Source organism: Zootoca vivipara, chromosome 16, assembly GCF_963506605.1.
Source record: "Zootoca vivipara chromosome 16, rZooViv1.1, whole genome shotgun sequence".
Taxonomy (NCBI): Eukaryota; Metazoa; Chordata; class Lepidosauria; order Squamata; family Lacertidae; genus Zootoca; species Zootoca vivipara.
This window is the reverse complement of record NC_083291.1, coordinates 6876122-6896170: the sequence shown is the minus strand read 5'-3', so window position 1 is coordinate 6896170 and position 20049 is coordinate 6876122. Positions and strand designations below refer to the sequence as shown.

The 20049-nt window shown below is 45.2% G+C and overlaps 1 protein-coding gene across 1 annotated transcript in view; it reads right to left on the bottom strand.

The window, feature by feature from the left end:
* Positions 1-18776, bottom strand: part of LOC118075244 (atrial natriuretic peptide receptor 1-like) — a 57003-nt gene extending 38227 nt beyond the window's left edge. Inside the window, exons 1-7 of the mRNA XM_060269084.1 lie at positions 18681-18776; positions 9265-9361; positions 8168-8300; positions 6468-6591; positions 3535-3639; positions 1685-1787; positions 21-166 (exon numbers count right to left, since the gene is read on the bottom strand). Of these exons, the coding sequence (XP_060125067.1) occupies positions 21-166; positions 1685-1787; positions 3535-3639; positions 6468-6591; positions 8168-8300; positions 9265-9361; positions 18681-18776 (804 nt within the window). The remainder of the gene's footprint in view (positions 1-20; positions 167-1684; positions 1788-3534; positions 3640-6467; positions 6592-8167; positions 8301-9264; positions 9362-18680) is intronic.
* Positions 18777-20049: the final 1273 nt, after the last annotated feature.

Below are 20049 nucleotides of genomic sequence, written 5' to 3'. Positions count from 1 at the left end.
AAGTTCTATTTAACACGTACCACGACTGTCAGAATAAAGCCGGTGCAGACCAGACATATTGGTAAGGCAATTGCGATCCTGATGTCTGTTGCCAAGGGACATTCGCCACAGTCAGCCGGGCACGTGGAGCAGCCCTCGTCATCCTCACAGATGTCATCCCCACAGACTGAGCACAAAGAGAAAGAGGTTTCGGAATTAATAATACAAGAGCACGGCACCAGGATATTCCTTTGTGGCTGAGCCTGATCAAAGGGAAGAGGGTCCCTCCTCAGCCCAGTATACCTGAAGGAGCGTCTCCACCCCCATCGTTCTGCCCGGACACTGAGGTCCAGCGCCGAGGGCCTTCTGGTGATTCCCTCACTGCGAGAAGTGAAGTTACAGGGAACCAGGCACAGGGCCTTCTCGGTAGTGGCACCCACCCTGTGGAACGCCCTCCCACCAGATGTCAAAGAGATAAACAACTATCAGCCAGTGTGATGTAGTGGTTAAGAGCGGTAGACTCCTAATCTGGGGAACTGGGTTCGTGTCTCCGCTCCTCCACATGCAGCTGCTGGGTGACCTTGGGCTAGTCACACTTCTCTGAAGTCTCTCAGCCCCACCCACCTCACAGGGTGTCTGTTGGGGGGGGAGGAAGGGAAAGGAGATTGTTAGCCACTTTGAGACTCCTTAGGGTAGTGATAAAGCGGGATATCAAATCCAAACTCCCCCTCCTCTTCTTCTTCTGACTTTTAGAAGACATTTGAAGGCAACCCTGTTTAGGGAAGTTTTACTCTGTTGGAAGCCGCCCAGAGTGGCTGGGGAAACCCAGCCAGGTGGGTGGGGTATAAATAATAAATTATTATTATTATACCCTCCTTAAAAACAGGACTTCAATCTAGACAGCATCTTAAAAAGCAGAGACATCACCTTGCCGACAAAGGTCCGTATAGTTAAAGCTATGGTTTTCCCAGTAGTGATGTATGGAAGTGAGAGCTGGACCATAAAGAAGGCTGATCAACGAAGAATTGATGCTTTTGAATTGTGGTGCTGGAGGAGACTCTTGAGAGTCCCATGGACTGCAAGAAGATCAAACCTATCCATTCTTAAGGAAATCAGCCCTGAGTGCTCCCTGGAAGGACAGATCGTGAAGCTGAGGCTCCAATACTTTGGCCACCTCATGAGAAGAGAAGAATCCTTGGAAAAGACCCTGATGTTGGGAAAGATTGAGGGCACAAGGAGAAGGGGATGACAGAGGACAAGATGGTTGGACAGTGTTCTTGAAGCTACGAACATGAGTTTGACCAAACTGCGGGAGGCAGTGCAAGACAGGAGTGCCTGGCGTGCTATGGTCCATGGGGTCACGAAGAGTCGGACACGACTAAACGACTAAACAACAATCAAAAGGTGTCTTTACTGACAGCTGTCCGAGGCTCTTCAATCAAGAGGGGAAGTTGACATCCCAACATCCAGCATGACTTGCGCTGCCTGAAACCAATGGTTCTGGCATTGGCGATCAAGCCCATAACACAGTGAATCTTTCGTACAATTGCCATTCTTTGCACAAGCAAGGGCAAGGAAGGTTTCCAGTGATGTGGGAAATGATACATTAAGTTCTAATGAAAGGTCCCTCCAGTCATCCTAGCACCAGAAATGCAAGCATTCTCTGAACGCTTTCACTCACCACCTCCACCGTTTTGTAGCATACCTACTGCTGGGAGGACCATGGTTTGGGCTTCCAAAGCAGCCTGCATTCTCCCAACCCTGATGTGTGCAATGAGAGAGGTCATGCCCACATGCACCAGGACTACCTGCAAGGCAAGCAAGATGGAGGAAGAGAAAGAAGAATGACAACCCAATGAGATCAGGGAGAACCATTCTAGTCCAGATAGTCATTGGCCACACAGATGCCTATGTATGCAGTCTCCCTTTCCCCTGTCAGTCCCCAGCATTTGTTATCCGCAGGGATAGCGTTTCACTCATAGAATCAAAGAATCGTAGATTTGAAAGGGACCCTGTGGGTCACTGAGCCCAACACCCTGCAACACAGGGATCTCAACTAAAGCATCCATGACAGATAGCTATCCAACCTCTGCTTAAAAAATCAACTCTCCTTTCTTCGGGGTTTTTAAGAGAGGTTGCATGGCCACATCCTCTCAAGAGAGATGGTGCATTGTCAAACAGCTCCTACTCTCAGAAAGTCTTTCCTGATGTTTAGTCAGAATCTCCTTTCTGGTAACTTGAAGCCGTTGGTTTGAGTCCTACCCTCCAGAGCTTTCTCCATTTGACAACCCTTTAGATATTTGAAGGTGGCTATCATACAGCCATGATGTTGGGAAAGATGGAGGGCACTAGGAGAAGGGGACGACAGAGGACGAGATGGTTGGACAGTGTTCTCGAAGCTACGAACATGAGTCTGACCAAACTGCGGGAGGCAGTGCAAGACAGGAGTGCCTGGCGTGCTATGGTCCATGGGGTCACTCAGAGTCGGACACGACTAAACGACTAAACAACAACAACAACAACAACAACAACAACAATCATACAGCATCTTCTCACAGTCTCTCTTTTCCAGGCTAAACATACCAAACTTCTTCAACTTACGTTGCTCATAAGGCTTGGTTTCCAGAACCTTGATCTGCACAAAACCAGCTAATCAATATCATTCCTAAATTGCAGTGCCCAGAACTGGACACAGTATTCCAGACACACTATGTAGATTCGATTTATCTATCATAGCTAATAGCCTACTCTCTTAGAATTTGTCTAATTTCCTTTTAAGCTAGAGGCTATCACCACATCTTGAGCCACATACTTTGCATGCTTTGTGAAGAAATATTGAATAACTAAATGAACCTGGATGTAGCTAAGTGAGAGGGGGAGCCCTTGTCACGAACATTTTCAGCAACATCGCAGTGCCCTGTTCCATTGTGCTTTTTAATAATTCCTGTGAAAGGGCTTTAAAGAGTTCGCTAATTCAGGAAGCCCTGCCCACATTAAGTCAAGCTGCCCTAATAGCTGCATGATGTACACCAAGGGTGGGGAATTTGTGACCCTACAGATGTTTTTGGACTCCATATCCCATGATACCAAACCACTGATCATGCTAACTAGAGATGATGGGATTTGGAGTCCAACAACACCTGGAAGTCTTACAGGTTCCCCATTCCCCATTACACACACACACACCAAACCCAGAGCCAACTTAGGTGGGTTTTTTTTTAACCCCATGTTGTGCCATAATCACAATACTAGGCCGATACTTGGCCATTTCCTTATATGTAATGAATATTCATTCAATGCAACAATTGCTTAAAGGTAGCCTGGAGCTTTTGAGACATAAATGTGGTCAGTTTTTCCCGAGCAGCTGCTAAGCTAGCCAAATTCCCACTGTGGCCTACTGAGGCCAGATGTTTTGCAACCAGCACAGGAGTTGCAGTCCAAGATATCTGGAAGGCACCAGGCTGGCAAAGGCGAATAATAGATAATTTAGGCTTTTGCCCAGCAGTCCGAAAGAGAGAGAAACAGAGTCCGTGAGGAGGATTGAACCTTATTTACCTTGGCTGTCCAGTTTCTCTGTGTCATTTTGCCCGCAGTAGACTTGGTGTGGGTGAATATTTGGCCATCGTCTGGGATCCATGGTCCACAAATGCCACCTTTACCCTTTTGCCAAGCAGATGAAATTAAACGATACAGCTTCAGTGTCATTTTAGAGGTTCATGTAACAGTAAATTTTAGTTGGAAATGACATTAAATGTCACATTATGTGCTTAAGAAAGGGGAATATATAACCAGCCTTAGTGCCCTTTTGGGTACAATTAGTATTCTTGCATGTCAGATGAAATGTTTTAAGCATCTGTCATTTTTATTTGTAATTTCCTGTGATTTCCAATTTTGCATCTCACTTAACCTCCAGGACCATGAGTTCCAGTGCTCTTGAAAGCTTGAATTATTGTAGTTTTAGTATTGCCAGTTGACGTACATCTCAAATTTACAGAATGTGTAAATGGCCGTCTTGGCAGTGGTAGCTCCTCTAGATTTCCTTCAGAAAAAGGCGTTTAAGAAGGGAATTTTGCCCATATACTTCCCTTTCAGAGGATTCTCTGCAGCTTATTTTCTTTGATGTTTAACATCTTCTGACAGCTCTTCCACAGATTTTTGTGTGGGGTGGGGACAAAGTCTATTTTGAGTAAGTATTTTCAAAGATTCTCATTTCCCAGCCAGCTGTAACCAACAAGGATTATGTTCACTATATTGTGCTAAAATATACAATGCAAAGGTCTTAAGGTTTTAGCAGGGGTGGGGGGTAGGGGAGGGGTGGCTTATTTCTGGTGGCTAATGTCAGATAGCCCCATGCACGCCTCTCCATTTGTGTTATACCAAAAATGCAGATGTCTCCTGCAAGCGAAGGTAAAAGAATGAAAGAAACAAAACGTGCAAAAGACACCAGGGTGTATAAATAGCTCTTACTTAGCCGAACAGAGTTATCTCAATATAAGAGTGTTCTATATCACAAAGCCACATTCCTCTTAGCCTTCATATTCAGTTCCATCTAGGCAGGGAAGCATAAAATATCTGCACCCAAATGAAACTTGTAAAGTTGAGATATACATCAACCGGCAATACTAAAACTAAAATAATTTAAGCTTTCAAGGGCTAGAACGGTGTCCTTTTGGTTAACTCGCAAAAAAAAAAAAAACTTCCCATCCTCAGAACTAAAAGCAGGGAGTCAGAAGTCTGTTCACAAAGAATAACTTTCCCCCTTTTCTTTCATAAGAAGATGGAGAAAAGGGCTTATACAGCAAATTTCAAGTGCTCAAAGAGCCAGGGATCAGAAGTGTGCAGTAGACCCTCATATTGTTATTCCCTATTGCAGAGAGTAGTCTAGCTTGGAGAGCGTAGTGGGGACATCCCTCAGATCAGCTAACTGTAAGAACACAAGAACATGAGACACGCCTGCTAGATCTAGTCCAACATCCTGTTCTCACAGTGGCCAATGAGATTCTCTTGCGAAGCCTGCTGCCAGGGATTGGACCCAAGAAGGTGAGATGGAGGAGGTGACCCTCTCCTTCTTTTGATGCTGCAGGAGAAGAGGAATGCAGCCTTGATTTACAGCAGGGGTTTGAGGAGTCTGAGAAAAGTTGGGCAGTGTTAGAAGGAGGAGGGGAGGGGGGGAGACAGAAGCAGGGCAGCCAGCTGACACGTTGTCACTGGAGAGTATTTCTGACACCCCTTCTCCCAGAACTCGGCATTCATTAAGAGTGCAGGAACAAAGGAATCAGAGGCATTTGACCACAAGCGGCCACCGTAAGGGCAGGTGCTGCTGCTAGGAAACAGGGAGGAGGGGCTCAGTTGGAGCGACGCCATTGTTAGGGCTTGTTCAAGCGTTCTCTTGCCTCTTGCTGTTATGACTGAATAAAACTCATTAAAAGAACTCTACCTTGTTTCTCTGCTCTTGCTGCAACTGGGGGAGGAATAGCTTTCTCGAAGCCTTGACACCCGCAAGCAGGACATGAGCGCCACGGCACTCTCCGCACCTGTGATTCCCAGAAACTGATATTCAGGGGCACACTGCCCTGACAGCGGAGGCAGAACATAGCCATTGTGGTGAGTAACCACTGATAGCATTGCCTGCCATGAATAGGTCCAATCATAGGTGCCAACTCCCCTAGAGGCCGAGGTCCTTTCAGTCCCCCCCCTAAAATATTTGAGGAGGCAGAGGCCCCCAAAGTTGATGGGCATTGTCAGTCAAATGGTGTGTCTTGTGATTGATTATGTGGGGAGGGCTTACCTTGTCCCCCACTTTTTTATTATTCAAATTGGCACCCCTGTGTCCAGTCCTCTTTTAAAGCCATCCCATTTGGTGGTCTTCACTGCTTCCATAGCTGAGCTGAGATTTGAATTGAGGGGTCTCCTGGCTCATAGCTCCCACTCTTATAACAGAGTGCTAGGCATGTTCCTGGTGCCTCTCGGCCATAGCCCACAGAGGGGAAAGGAAAGAACCATTGAGCAAATTTTTAGCCCTGCTCTAAAGGTAAAGGGACCCCTGACCATTAGGTCCAGTCGTGAACGACTCTGGGGTTGCGGCGCTCATCTCGTGTTATTGGCCAAGGGAGCCGGCGTACAGCTTCTGGGTCATGTGGCCAGCATGACAAAGCCGCTTCTGGCGAATCAGAGCAGCACACGGAAACGCCGTTTACCTTCCTGCTGTAGCGGTACCTATTTATCTACCTGCACTTCGACGTGCTTCCAAACTGCTAGGTTGGCAGGAGCTGGGACCGAGCAACGGGAGCTCACCCCGTCGCAGGGATTCAAACTGCCAACCTTCTGATCGGGAAGCCCTAGACTCTGTGGTTTAACCCACAGTGCCACCCACGTCCCCAGCCCTGCTCTATGCCTCCATTAAAAGGTGTTTCCCGGAACCTAATGCCTCTCAGTTTCCCCAGGCTAGGCAATGTGGCCATGTCAAAAGCCTTGCTGTTTGTACTAACCATGAAGGCCAAAGGGCAAGAGTGAATGTTCGCATGATGGACACAGCAGTTCTCTCCATTTGCATCTTTCCAGTTAGAAGGGCACTCCTGTTCCTCACAGAATGTTTTGGCAGCCGTTGCATCACTAAAAAAAGAAGAAGAAGATTCCAGAGACAAAGCTTACTTTGAAATCAATTTCCATGTCTGCATCGACATGTAGACATCTCGGTAGGGCCAGCCCACTCATGAGGCGAGGGGAGGAGGTCACCTCAGGTGGTGGCCTCCCATGCCACAATTCACTACTGTGGCTTCCTTCTCCCCACCCTTTGCCATTGCCTGCAATTTCCTCCTTTGTGCCCACCTGCGAAGGAGGTGGTGAGTGGTGGAAGAGGAAGTGGCCAGGCAACGAGGGGGCGGCTGTGGCGGGGGGCAGCTGCAGAGGCAGAGGTGGGCAGAAACAGCCAGGCATGGTGGTAGGCATTTTTGGTTTTGCCAGGAGTAGCACAACATCCTGGACTGGCCCTGCATCTTGGTGTTAGAAAGGAAGACCGTAATGTCCAAATCAGGAGCAGTCAAATCTGGTCTCTGTCACTTTCTCACAGCTTCACCCATCAACCTGCCATTTCTGCATCAATCCTGTGATTTCTTGGGGGAATCTGTGCAAAAAATATCTGCATATTGTTTAAAGACAATTTAAAATATATTCTCCCTCCAAATCCACATTCCTATAGGATTTTGATATTTAATTATTTCGTGCTGAGAACTGTAGTGGAATATTCAGGAGGTGCGAAAGCCAGTGAGCTACCGTACCTGACTTACTAGCCAAAAGGGGGCAGAAGCATGCTAGGAAGCAATATCAACCAGATGTTCTTTCAGGTATAAAAAGGATGCCTACCTATCACTGTGAAAGGAGATTAAGACAATATATCTTTGATCATAACAGGGAAGAGTCTCTCCAATTTTAATGAAGTTAAAAACAACACTGTGATTTAAGTATTAAATTTTGGGGAGAGGTCATTCCAATCTAATTCACACTGGATTGTGATATTGCCCAATCCTTTATTTGGAGGTGAAAAAAATAATTCAATAACTTCTGTTTTTATATATCTTGGTGGTGGTGGGGAACCTCCTGAATTAATCTGAGGGGAGCTTCTCTTTCCAACACCTGCTATGGGAGAATATTGCAGAAAAGCTTACTAGTACTTATGTTCAGCTAGAGGTGAAGCCCAAGAAGATAAATGTTCAGAGGTGTGCTTTTGTCCCCTTCATGATATGTGAACTGTAATGAAAGCATGCTGGGTCTTCCAGTGACTCAGATATCTCACTGGGTGATTGCATTTACAAAAAGTGCAGATGCTAAAAGTTTTCTGGTATCGTCTGCAACAATCTGAGTTTCCTGTACTTGCATGAAAGAGTTGCAGGTGTGTCAAGGCTGTTTTGTTGTACTGGATTATTGATTCCTTCAGTAGCACCTTAAAGACCAACTAAGTTTTTATTTTGGTATGAGCTTTCGTGTGCATGCACACTCTTCTTTCGTGCATGCACACGAAAGCTCATACCAAAATAAAAACTTAGTTGGTCTTTAAGGTGCTACTGAAGGAATTTTTTTATTTTACTTCGATCCAGACCAACACGGCTACCTACCTGTAACCTGGATTATTGATGCTTGTCAAACCTTGAACAGGAGTACAGCTAGGGCTACCTTGCATTCAATGGCTCACCTGTGGGAAAGGATCCCATTTTCCACAGAATAGTGGTAAAAGTTGTCAGAAGCAATGACTGCGTAGATTACATCAAAGGATTCCCCGCTTATGACCTTTTCTGGGGGCCTCTGGACCCAAGCCATCTCCAGGCCTGAAGAAATAAAAGCCAGCTCAACACTTCACAGCCAAAACAAACTAACCAACTAACCAACTAACCAACTAACCAACCAACCAACCAACCAACCAACAGCACTATGCAAATGCTATTGGCCTAAACAGGTTATTTTGTTCATGTAACTAATAAAGCAGGATTTGAAGGGCTGTCACATAGATGATGCAGCATTTTTTTTTAATCTGTTGCTCCAGAGCTCGGATACAGAGCCAATGGTCTTCCAGAATTTTCTGGCCAAAACTCCCATCTTTTGGGAGTTGGCATGGAGCTGGTCTGATTTTGTCCAATGGCTTCAAGAGAAAAGGCATTTCACATGCAAGCTCCTGTACATTTAGTTACACATAATGAATAGATCGCAACCATGCTGTAAATCGGTGGTCACCAACCCACGGTTTGGGGGCCAGATAAGGCCCGAGGGACTCGTTTATCCAGCCCGCGGCGCCCCCCGCTGCCCGCTCTTACCAGTGTGGCGCGGGGACCCACTTTCGGGTCGGAGGAGCATCGGAAATAGTTTGTGCGCATGCGCACGGGCCTCCTCCGACCCGAATGTGCACCAGAAATAGCATGTGTGTGTGGTACGGGTGCTCGCTCCCCCGCCCTCCGGCCCGCCACGTGATCATCGCTCGAGACACCAGCCCGAGGCAAGGAAAGCTTGGAGACCCTGCTGTAAATCTTTTATTTGTGTTCAGATCACCCTGGCTGAATTTTCCTTGGAATACTTGAACTCCAGGCAAACATTTTTTCCCCCTGATGTTCTTGTGAGCGTGCTGGTTACTTTCCTCCATTTAAATTGCCTGGAAATAGATGTTACTGCTGACTCATGGATTTGAAGTCAGGTACAAGTTTGGAGATGCATTAGGAATCCTCTTGATTCCTTCCATTTCTTTCCAGTCTACTGCATTACCAAGAGGCTATATCCTGCAAAAACAAGAGGGGAACTCACCACCACAATCCAGCATGTTATACTCATCTGGTTTCTCAAGGGGCCAGCAGTCATAATCGGTATTATCCAAATCATGCCACCCAGCCACGAAAACAACCTGCCACAGAAAAAGACAGAAAGCCATATGTCAGAGGGTCGTAGTGGCTACTCTAGAGTAACTCCGCTTGAGTCCAATTTGTCTTTAAAGACTTTTATTGTGCAAGATATTTACAGTGCAGAGACAGGTTAAAACATGACCTCTCATCCCGAGTCAGAATCCGGCAATGGCATTCATCTGTTCTTACGCCTGCAAAGTAGTTGGGGCACCCCAAAACGCCTCCCCCTTGACCTGCGTTGCGGTGCTCTCCTTAACTCTTGCGCCGGAAGGAGCAATGCCCTCTCAGTCTCCTTCCTGAGCTGTCGGTGACAGGGCTCTCCAACTTCCCCGAGCTCCTGCCTGCACCTCTCCGCCCCCGAGCTTTCCCATTGTTCCTCACGCTGATTTCTCTCTCCCTCTGAGTCTTTCCCCTCCCCTCTGGCTGCTTCAGACCCACTGCTGCTCTCTATGCTTGATGAGGTGGACGTCAGGATGATGGGGGCTGGCTCTCTGTAGGGAGTAACCCTTACACCATACATAAAGACATGGGACTTATTTCAATTTTCTATTAGCCATCTTCAGAGAACCAGTGTCAGGGTGCTGTCAGCGGGTCCTGGCTGGTTGCCCAGGAAAGTATAAATAATAGTAATAATAATAATAATAATAATAATAATAATAATAATAATAATAATTTATTATTTATACCCCGCCCATCTGGCCGGGTCCCCCTGCCACTCTAGGCGGCTTCCAACACACATTAAAATACATTAAAATATCACAGATTAAAAGCTTCCCTAAACAGGGCTGCCTTTAGGTGTTTTCTAAATGTCAGGTAGTTGTTTATCTCCTTGACCTCCGATGGAAGGGCGTTCCACAGGGCAAGCGCCACTACCGAGAAGGCCCTCTGCCCGGTTCCCTGTAGCTTTGCTTCTCGCAGTGAGGGAACCGCCCGAAGGCCCTCGGCGCTGGATCTCAGTGTCCGGGCTGAACGATGGGGGTGGAGACGCTCCTTCAGATATACAGGACCGTATACAACAGGGGTCAGTAAACTTTTTCAGCAGGGGGCCGGTCCACTGTCCCTCAGACCTTATGGAGAGGCGGACTATATTTTGAAAAAAAAAAAGAACAAATTCCTATGCCCCAAAAGTAACCCAGAGATGCATTTTAAATAAAAGCACACATTCTACTCATGTAAAAACACCAGGCAGGCCCCACAAATAACCCAGAGATGCATTTTAAATAAAAGGACACATTCTATTCATGTAAAAACATGTTGATTCCCGGACCGTCCGCGGGCCAGATTTAGAAGACGATTGGGCCGCATCTGGCCCCCGGGCCTTAGTTTGGGGACCCCTGGTATACACATAGCTGCCAAGTTATCCCTTTTTAAAGGGAAATTCCATTATGCTGAATAGGCTTCCTTGCGAGAAAAGGGAAAACTTGGCAGCTATGGGTATACAAGGTATACAGGTATACAAGGAAAAGCCCTTTTATAGTAATTATAATAATTTTATTATTTGTATGCCAAGCTAAGGAAGGCACACATCTAAGAGTTCAGTCTTTATGGACCAAAGAAGCATGTACAGCAACTCCCATGGTGTTCTGGATGCACACCCATCTAGCCACTTGGCAGCTGTCCTCTCGGATCTGCACCCTGCAAGGTAGTTGCAGCAACAGTGAGACCTCGCTGCAGGCTTCTATAACCTCCCCTGCTGAGTTGCATGCTTGCAACCTCTCCTGCACGGAAGTTGTCACTGCACTTCCCGCTTCAAGCCCCTACTAATTCTAGGAGACAGCAGGGCAGGGGAAGGTGGAGGGTTTACGGACTCGTCTGCCGCCCACACAGCTTCTTCTTCATCTGCCACATCCTGCGTGCCTCTCTTCCATCTTGGACTCCTCTGACTCTCCCTCCTCCCGCTGCCCTGGCTCCTGCTTTGTGGCCGGCACCAAACCCCATAAATCACAGATCTCTTGGGTCACTCCCCTGGTCCCCTGCCTCCGTCCCACCCTCTTCGGAGTCTTCCTAGTCCCTGGCACCCTAGGGACCTCTGTGCAAGATATAAATATGGCCCTTGAATGCATAACACTGGCGTTAAATGCCTCGAGTTTATCATGTCGATGAGTGAACCGATTGCAACAAATATTAATAGAGTTTCAGCCAAAGGGATTCCCTGATCATTTTTCATGAAAAGAGCTCTTTGCTCAACCCACTGTTGTTAAACTTGTATTTTTCTCATCTGTCACGCAGTAAAGCTGCCTTTTCTGTAAACAGGCTACGGGTTTTTCTGCCTTTGCCCTTAATTAAACGCCACCTCCTTTTTACACAGCGTAAGGTTGTTCCATAGCCTACAAATAAGTCTGAATATTAATACTGGTGGAATCCCAGGATCTGTCCCTCTCTTCAGATATGAGCATTTGTATGCTGCAGAAGAGCTTTGAAAGTAGAAGGGGACATTATTAGAGGATTCTCTAATGTGAGGGGAGGAAATGAAGTTGTGAAAATGCAGAGGAAGGTGTGTAAAGAATAAGAAACACTGAAGATATGTACAAACTCGCTGCACATAAACAAGTTGTGTTCAAGTGTAGGCTTGCCATGGACAAATCTAACGATATTTGGAATTCATTTTTAGAAACACCATATTAGGTTAAGTACGGTTGCCATATTTCAGAAAGGAAAATCCAAACACAAAAGCTTTTGTGTGTGTGTGTGTGTGTGTGTGTGTGCAAAATCTCCAAAACAGAAGTTTTTGAGCTTCTTTTTTTCATAGGTAATCTGCAACAACAATGCCATACTTGCCATATGCCTTGGTTTCCACAGACATTGTAACAAATTCTCAGGATGCTATTTTCAGCAGACGAATCCAGGATATGGCATCCCTAAGGTAAGATCTGGTTAACTACAATACCTCCCCCCCTTTTTTATTCTGCTTTGTTTTCTACATGGGTACTACATTGCAATATCTTCACTTCAATGGAAGGACCCAAATTATATATGGGTAACAGTTTTCTGTTATCTACTGAGACTGTCGCTGCCACTATCACACACACACCCCAATACACACAGACCTAGAGATACTTTGGGTTTGTTCACGATTTATTAGCTCATTGCTGTTTCATTTTTTTAAATTGACTATTATTTTTATTATATCTATTAAGCAACCTTTAAATGTAAGAAAGCCGTTCTTTACTATCACCTGTACTGCAATCCAACCAAAATTACGCCCCTCCCGTACCCCCTCCCCAGGCCCATTTATTTCAGATGGAGAGAATTCATTGAATGAGCTTAACTCTCATTGCAGCCGGCGAGACTTATCAGGGTTTCGGCTGGCTCATACCCATAAATCATTTTTACTGCTCTCATTCTCATTGTTGCTTCTGTTTCACCTTTCCATCTGCAAAGTGGCTTGTACAACCTGGATAAAGTTCGTCATTGGCACATTATTCGTATTATGGATGCTCCTTGTGTGTCTCGGCCGCAGTAAACCTCCTGCTTTTGCAATTATCCTCAGCGACCCGTAACAAGATCTAAAATAATGTTTACCTACCAGTAAACTGAGGAGAATTTGGAGCTCAGGGCTGAAGGCTGTGACTGCACTCATAGTCTCTCTAAACAGGTATCGAGGCAAGCAGATGTCTGGCGCTGAATGAATTGTGTTTCCTCGTACAGGTGCTCTATAGTTGCCGGGGCTCCATCTCCTCCTCCCTGCCCCCCTTCACACCACGCAGTAGATCTCCTTGCATGCAGTGACAACATTATGGAAAGGGTCCCGAGTACATGACTCATGCAAGGAGACACAGAGGCTTACTTACCTAGGGTTCTTCCCCCTGTGATCACACACACAAACACACAGCTTCCTGCTAATTGCCAGAGGGAAAATTAATGGCAAGGTGAGACACACACACACACACACACACACACACACATACACACTCCCCATAACTCTTAGTCCTCAGGCTTCCGCTTTTCGATTTCTTTGAAATAGTCAGTGTTTCTCGCTGCAACATCATGGTTAGCTATAGGTGAGGAAATTAGGGGGTCATAAACTGTTGTTGTTGTTCGTTTTTGGGGTTGCTTGATGCCAAAAAGAAGTCTCAAAGCGACTTAACAATGCAATAAATTGCAAACAAGTAGAAGCAATAAGTTTAAAGCAGAGAGAGAGAGAGAGAGAGAGAGAGAGAGAGAGAGAGAGAGAGAGAGAGAGAGAGAGAGAGAGAGGCAAAATTCAAAAAAGAAACTCTGAAGTAGAGTCAACAACAGTTCTATTCCCACGCCTATATTAAGAGACTAGCAATTTTCAGGCTGTAGGACAGATATTAATTAGCAAATAGAGTTCTGCCAGTTTAAGCCCCTGGGACTAATTTAGGGCTCGGTTAAAATGCCAGAGATGACTGAAATTGTAGCTGGATCAGTCTATTTCTGTCTGTGTGAGTTTTGCATATGTTCGTTCGTAAGTCAGTTCTGCCCTATTTCTGCATTAATCTGCAATTATACATTGGTTTTTTTTTAAGCCACATGGAAATATGTAATTCAATGCCTAAAAAGCACAAACATTTTCTTTCCGAACATGTATTTCTAAATGATTTTATCCTAAATTATACATCGGGTATAGGGCAGTATATAAATTCAATAAATAAAGTATTTGGGTACATTTTCGGAGCTGTGAACTGCATCATAACATTCGGAGAGGTGAGAAATCTGACCAATAATGGCACATTCGTTCTGAAGATGCAGATCAGGTGAGTTCGCAGAGCAACTGGCAAAGAACGATTTCCTCGAGCATCTCTAGTTAAAATGCCATTGTGTTTCTGCTCCAGCCTATGCAGCGTTCATCCACAAGATACCCACCATTCTAGCTGCTTCAAATTACTTAAGTGGTGGTTATGAGGGTGGTAGTTCCTTTGTGCACCCCAGAAAGTCTCATTTCTATGCTACAGTAACATTCCACCTAGTTCAACTTCCCTAGAACCTTGGCTACAGCAGCTGCTGCTCAAACACAGGTCTGGGAACACAAGTTTTCTAGGCCAAAGCGAGGACACAATGTAGCCTTGGAGAGATGCTGGGCACATTGCATTCATCATCAACCTTTGATGTGCATCGGCACAAAGTGGCACCTCCTGATTTTCTCAAACTCGTTTATCAAAATGGGAGACAGGAAACATGCTTGGATAATCAGAATCTGGGATGAACTAATGTGGGCAGATTAAATTGATGGATTATGCCAAAATAGCAAAACAAAAAGCAAAACAAAAAAAAACCCGGAAGAATCAGAAATCAGGAGGGCCAAGTTTTTAATAAGGAATGGGGAAGATTTAGAATTTATCTTAAGAATGAAACTTAAGAATCATTAGTAGGATTGGGATAACACTTGTAGTTTAATGTTGAATGGAGATTGGGACCATTATAAAAGATGCAGGAAGAAATGGTTAACAAAAAGACCCACAAAGGGGAGTTCAGGAGATTTTATTGGAATCTTGTTTGTATGTTGGACAATTGACTGTAAAACTCTAAACTGAAAACTATTTCACACACACACACACACACACACACACACACACACACTAATGTGGTGCTTTTGCAAGCAGGTACCTAATCCCCTGGGGTTTTCTAATAGCTGTGAGTTTAGATCAGAAATGCACAGCTTCTGTATCCTCAGGAATCACTTTATTATTCAGACATCCACATAGGCTGGAACATTGTATCCCTCTCACAGATTGAGAGGCTTTATAACAACGGTGGCCTTGTAGATATGGGGCATATACACTCAGGTGCATGTGGTTACTGGAAGGAGTTACAGAATCAGTGGGATGCGGGTGGCGCTGTGGCCTAAACCACTGAGCCTCTTGGATTTGCCGATCAGAAGGTTGGCGGTTCGAATCCCCATGACGGGGTGAGCTCCCGTTGCTCTGTCCCAGCTCCTGCCAACTTAGCAGTTCGAAAGCACGCCAGTGCAAGTAGATAAATAGGTACCACTGCGGCGGGAAGATAAACGGCATTTCCATGTGCTCTGGCTTCCATCATGGTGTTCCCATTGTGCCAGAAGCAGTTTAGTCCTGCTGGCCCCATGACCCGGAAAGCTGTCTGTGGACAAACGCTGGCTTCCTCGTCCTGAAAGCAAGATGATCGCCGCATCCCATAGTCGCCTTTGACTGGACTTAACCATCCAGGGGTCCTTTACCATATTTATTTTACAGAATCAGTGGAATACCTGAAACATTTCCTCAAGGGGCAGATGGGCAGCAGTGTGGTTTATTAAGCCCAGAACAAGCATTGTGATCGAGAATTCCCCACTGCCTTCCCTCCTTCTGCCACATGCCAGTTTCAGTGGTGAGAAAGGCTTGTTTACACCACAGTTCCCTGTTACATCTGAACCAGGAAACTATGGTTTAATATTGGACTATTAAACCAGGTTCCGAAACCAGGACCTGGCTTTATAGCAACTTCTCTTCCCCTCCTCCTCTCGCTAGATTATTTATTTAATCAATTATTAAAATTGTTATTTAACAAAATAAAAGAAATCCAGGACCACAGTTTGCAACAATAAATTATGCATGCAATAAAGCCAAATCCACAGAATGCATGAGGAAATACCAACATCAGGGGAAAAAATACCCAGATTGGGAAAGTGACATAAGGAGAAATGAAACATCCCTCTATCCCAAAGCTGCAACTCTAGTCCAACTGGAGCTTCCCACAGCTGCTTGTGGTTTTTTTTTTTAAAGGATCCCCTCCCTTCTCTTTTGGTCCTGAAGCTCAAAACATAAATGGCTAAGTAGACCAGGATGCTTGTTATCTCACAATGCAAGCACATCACCTACTCATTCTTCTTTCTACCCCAACCTTTTATCATTTAAATCCATAAATATATATATAAAATCCAACCTCTGATCACCTAGTTTGTAGCTACTCGAGGGTACAAAAAGCTGCTGGGTCAAGAGGATGCTTAGCAAAACCTATTTGTCAAGAATTTTCAGCCCTCACATCACATACTGTGTTGCTATAAAATATTTATTTTAGCAATTTCGCTTTGCACATCTCAAGCCCTGTCTTTGCTGTAAATTCAGATATGGGAATTTTTCTTGCCTTACCGCCTAACTCAGGAAAAGCTGTGTGTGTCTGACAAATGCATTGTTCTTTTGCTTCCATCTAGTGGTCAGGACCAATACAGCACAATCCTGTTCTAAAGAATGAAATCCAAACATCAGAAGCTATAAAAACCCACCCTGGCAATGAGCAGTAGCCAGGAAGCAGGTGGAACACAGGGGAAATGAATGTGATCTTAAAGGATCGGGGATGATGGGCACTTAGCCAGCCCCCCCCCCCCCAAAAAAAATATTGGAAAAGAATTATTTAGGCTACGAACCTTTTCTTAACATGGTTTAAACTCGCTGTGATTAATTTATGTGTAGGCATGCATGGCATTGTGATGACAATTTAAGGTTAGAACAGGTTTCGTTTCGTTTCGTTTCTGTGAAGGACAAGATTACACTTTCAAAAGGCCCCTAGAAAACTGCACCAATGATTCAATATATATCTATAATTTTTAGGCAAGAAAACAATTTTAAAAACTCTTAATCCACTAATACGCGAAGCAGATTAAATGACTTAGATGGCATGATTACATCTGGAGAGATCAATAGGCTTGCCTTGTTTTGACACTTTGCAACTGTGGTTGTTGCTATTTTGTCAAAGTTGCGCTTAAAAACCCCAGGCTTCATTATCTATATATTTTATCATATGAAGAACACGGTACAAAATTGTGCCTCCCATGAGGAGTTTGGCATCCCTAATGAGAGGTGCTCGTCGGCATACTGCCTGGAGGTTAAATCAGGTTTCCCGTTCACAATTTTCTGCTGGAGTCCATTACTTGCAGTTCTTCCTCTTCCTAATTGCTGTCCTGAGGCAAAATTGCCAAGGAGTGCCCTGGGCTCTGAGAACGTACTGAGCTGATTGTACTAAAGGAGAGCAGTATACCTTCATTATACGGCTTTCAGGGAATGCTAAAGCTGCACCTCGTTGCTCTGACTTTTGACCACGGAGATGCTTATTATAGGACCCACTTCATTTCTGTGATTGTGAGTTGTTTAGACTGTTTTCAATTTTGTTGTAATCTTCCCAAGAGCCTCAGGGGGGAAGGCAGGTAAAGGTAAAAAGGTAAAGGACCCCTGGACGGTTAAGGCGACTATGGGGTTGCGGCACTCATCTCGCTTTCAGGCCGAGGGAGCCGGCATTTGTCCACAGACAGCTTTCTGGGTCATGTAGCCAGCAGGACTAAACTGCTTCTGGTGCAATGGGACACCATGATGGAAACCAGAACGCACGGAAACGCCGTTTACCTTCCCGCCTCAGCGGTACTTATTTATCTAATTTTGAACTGCTAGGTTAGCAGGAGCTGGGACAGAGCAATGGGAGCTCACCCCGTCGCGGGGATTCGAACCGCCAACCTTCTGATCGGCAAGTCCAAGAGACTCAGTGGTTTACACCACAGCGCCACCAGCGCCCCTAATAATAATAATAATAACAATCTCCAATTAGTTGTTTCCAATACAAGGAAACGCCCACTTTGCTGTCTATGCATATAAAAAATTGACCAGCCCTTGTGAAAACTCCTCTCTCTCTCTAGATTTATCAGACATTTAGGATCAGACCCGATGTTACCATGATCTCATGGGCAATGTCCAAAATGGTTGCAATGTGTCTAGCTTCACAGTGGGGGAAATTCAGACCCACCCACCCCCAATTCTGCAACACTCACTGGCCTTGTTTTACATCCTCTTCTGGAGCTTTTGCCCAACCGGGATATATTCTAGAACCATGATTATGCCTCTGTCTTCCTCAGATGGAGGATGCTAGTGGCCATAATAACATCTTGGCTTTGAAAAAGAATAATTTTCATTAAAGATTTTCTTGGGTTACAAAAGGGTTTGCATTATCTCTTTTTTCAGGTCATAGAATCATTTCCACTGATCAATTGCATTCAGTGTGAGACATTTGTATTGTTGGGTCAAGTAAGTCATACAGTGGTACCTCGGTTTAAGTACTCAATTGGTTCCGGGGAGCCATTCACTCTCCGAAAAGTACTTAATCAGAGTGCTTCTTCCGCGCATGCTCGAAGCGCCGACAGAGAGCTTCTGCGCATGCGCAAACTGAGCAGATTGCTTCTGTGCATGCGTGCGCCGCAGAACCCGGTAGTAAATACTTCCGGGTCCGTGGAGTACTTAAAGCAAACGTACTCGAACCGGAGCGTTCTCAAACCGAGGTATGACTGTATTGATTAGCATGCTATCAATGGGTTCTTGTTGTTGTCTTGTTGGGTTGTGGACGTGATAAAGGGGAGCCTACCGGGATGCAGGCGTCCTCTTCTATTTGTCCCCATGCCAGTTTCAGTCTTTTGGTTAGTAAGGCTATTTCCCATATGATTTGATACCAGCGGTCCATGTTCACTCCCGACAGGTCTCCCCAGTGTCTGGCTGTGATGCTTCTGGCTGCTGAGAGTAAGTGGGTTATAGTGTAAGCTCTTTATAGTGTGAGTGAACATTATTGTCTTGTGAAATATTCAGCAGGGCCAGTTCTGGGGTTGCTTCCAATGCCTGTTTGGTTATTTTGCATATTTCTTGTAAGATTTCCATCCAGAAGGCAAGGTTGGATTTGGGGGCATTCCCACCACATGTGGAGGTATGTGCCTGTAGAGGTGTAGCCTTCCAGCATTTTGCAGCATTTTGGTGAGGTTCCTGGGTGCATCGGTGCCAGTTTCTGCAGTGTTATAATAGCATCTTGCTGTAGTGAATATGTGAACTGGTGCATCACTCGTATGCGAAAAGGATCACTGCAGGGATGGTGACCCTATAGAGGATTACAACTTTCATCATCCCTGGCCATTGGTCATGCTGGCTGGGGCTGCTAGGAGTTGAAGTTCAAGAACTTCTGGAGGACCACAGGCTCTCCATCATAAGTGTACTGCCTCCCCATGGAGCTGATGAAATATGCAAGAACTACTTTTGCTGGTCTTTGACCATATTAAAGTTTACTTACTTACTTACTTACTTACTATGGCAGAAGTACTAATAAATGTGGGACGCAGGTAGCGCTGTGGGTTAAACCACAGAGCCTAGGGCTTGCTGATCACAAGGTTGGCGGTTTGAATCCTTGCGATGGGGTGAGCTCCCGTTGCTCGATCCCAGCTCCTGCCAACCTAGCTGTTCGAAAGCACATCAAAGTGCAAGTAGATAAATAGGTACCACGACAGCGGGAAGGTAAACTGCGTTTCTGTGCACTGCTCTGGTTCACCAGAAGCGGCTTAGTCATGCTGGCCACATGACCTGGAAGCTGTATGCTGACTCCCTCGGCCAATAACGCGAGATGAGCGCACAACCCCAGAGTCGGTCACGACTGGACCTAATGGTCAGGGGTCCCTTTACCTTTACTAATAAATGTGGGAATGTTAAAAATAGTAGAAAATGACATATTGGATAAGTATTATCCTTCTTTCACTCACGCTAGTAATTTAAGTAGCAGAGCAGATTCCCCTCAATGTAGCTGGAACCTAGTTAGCAGATTTGTTTGAATCTCTTAGTTAAAATTATTTCCTGGTGTCCCCTTTAAAGCCTCTTAAAAGAATAAAGACACAAGAGTCTTTCTGAGTAAAGTAACAAAAAGTTTACTCACATTTCAGTTCATGATTTGATCCCTGAAAGGCAGGCTTTACTTAACA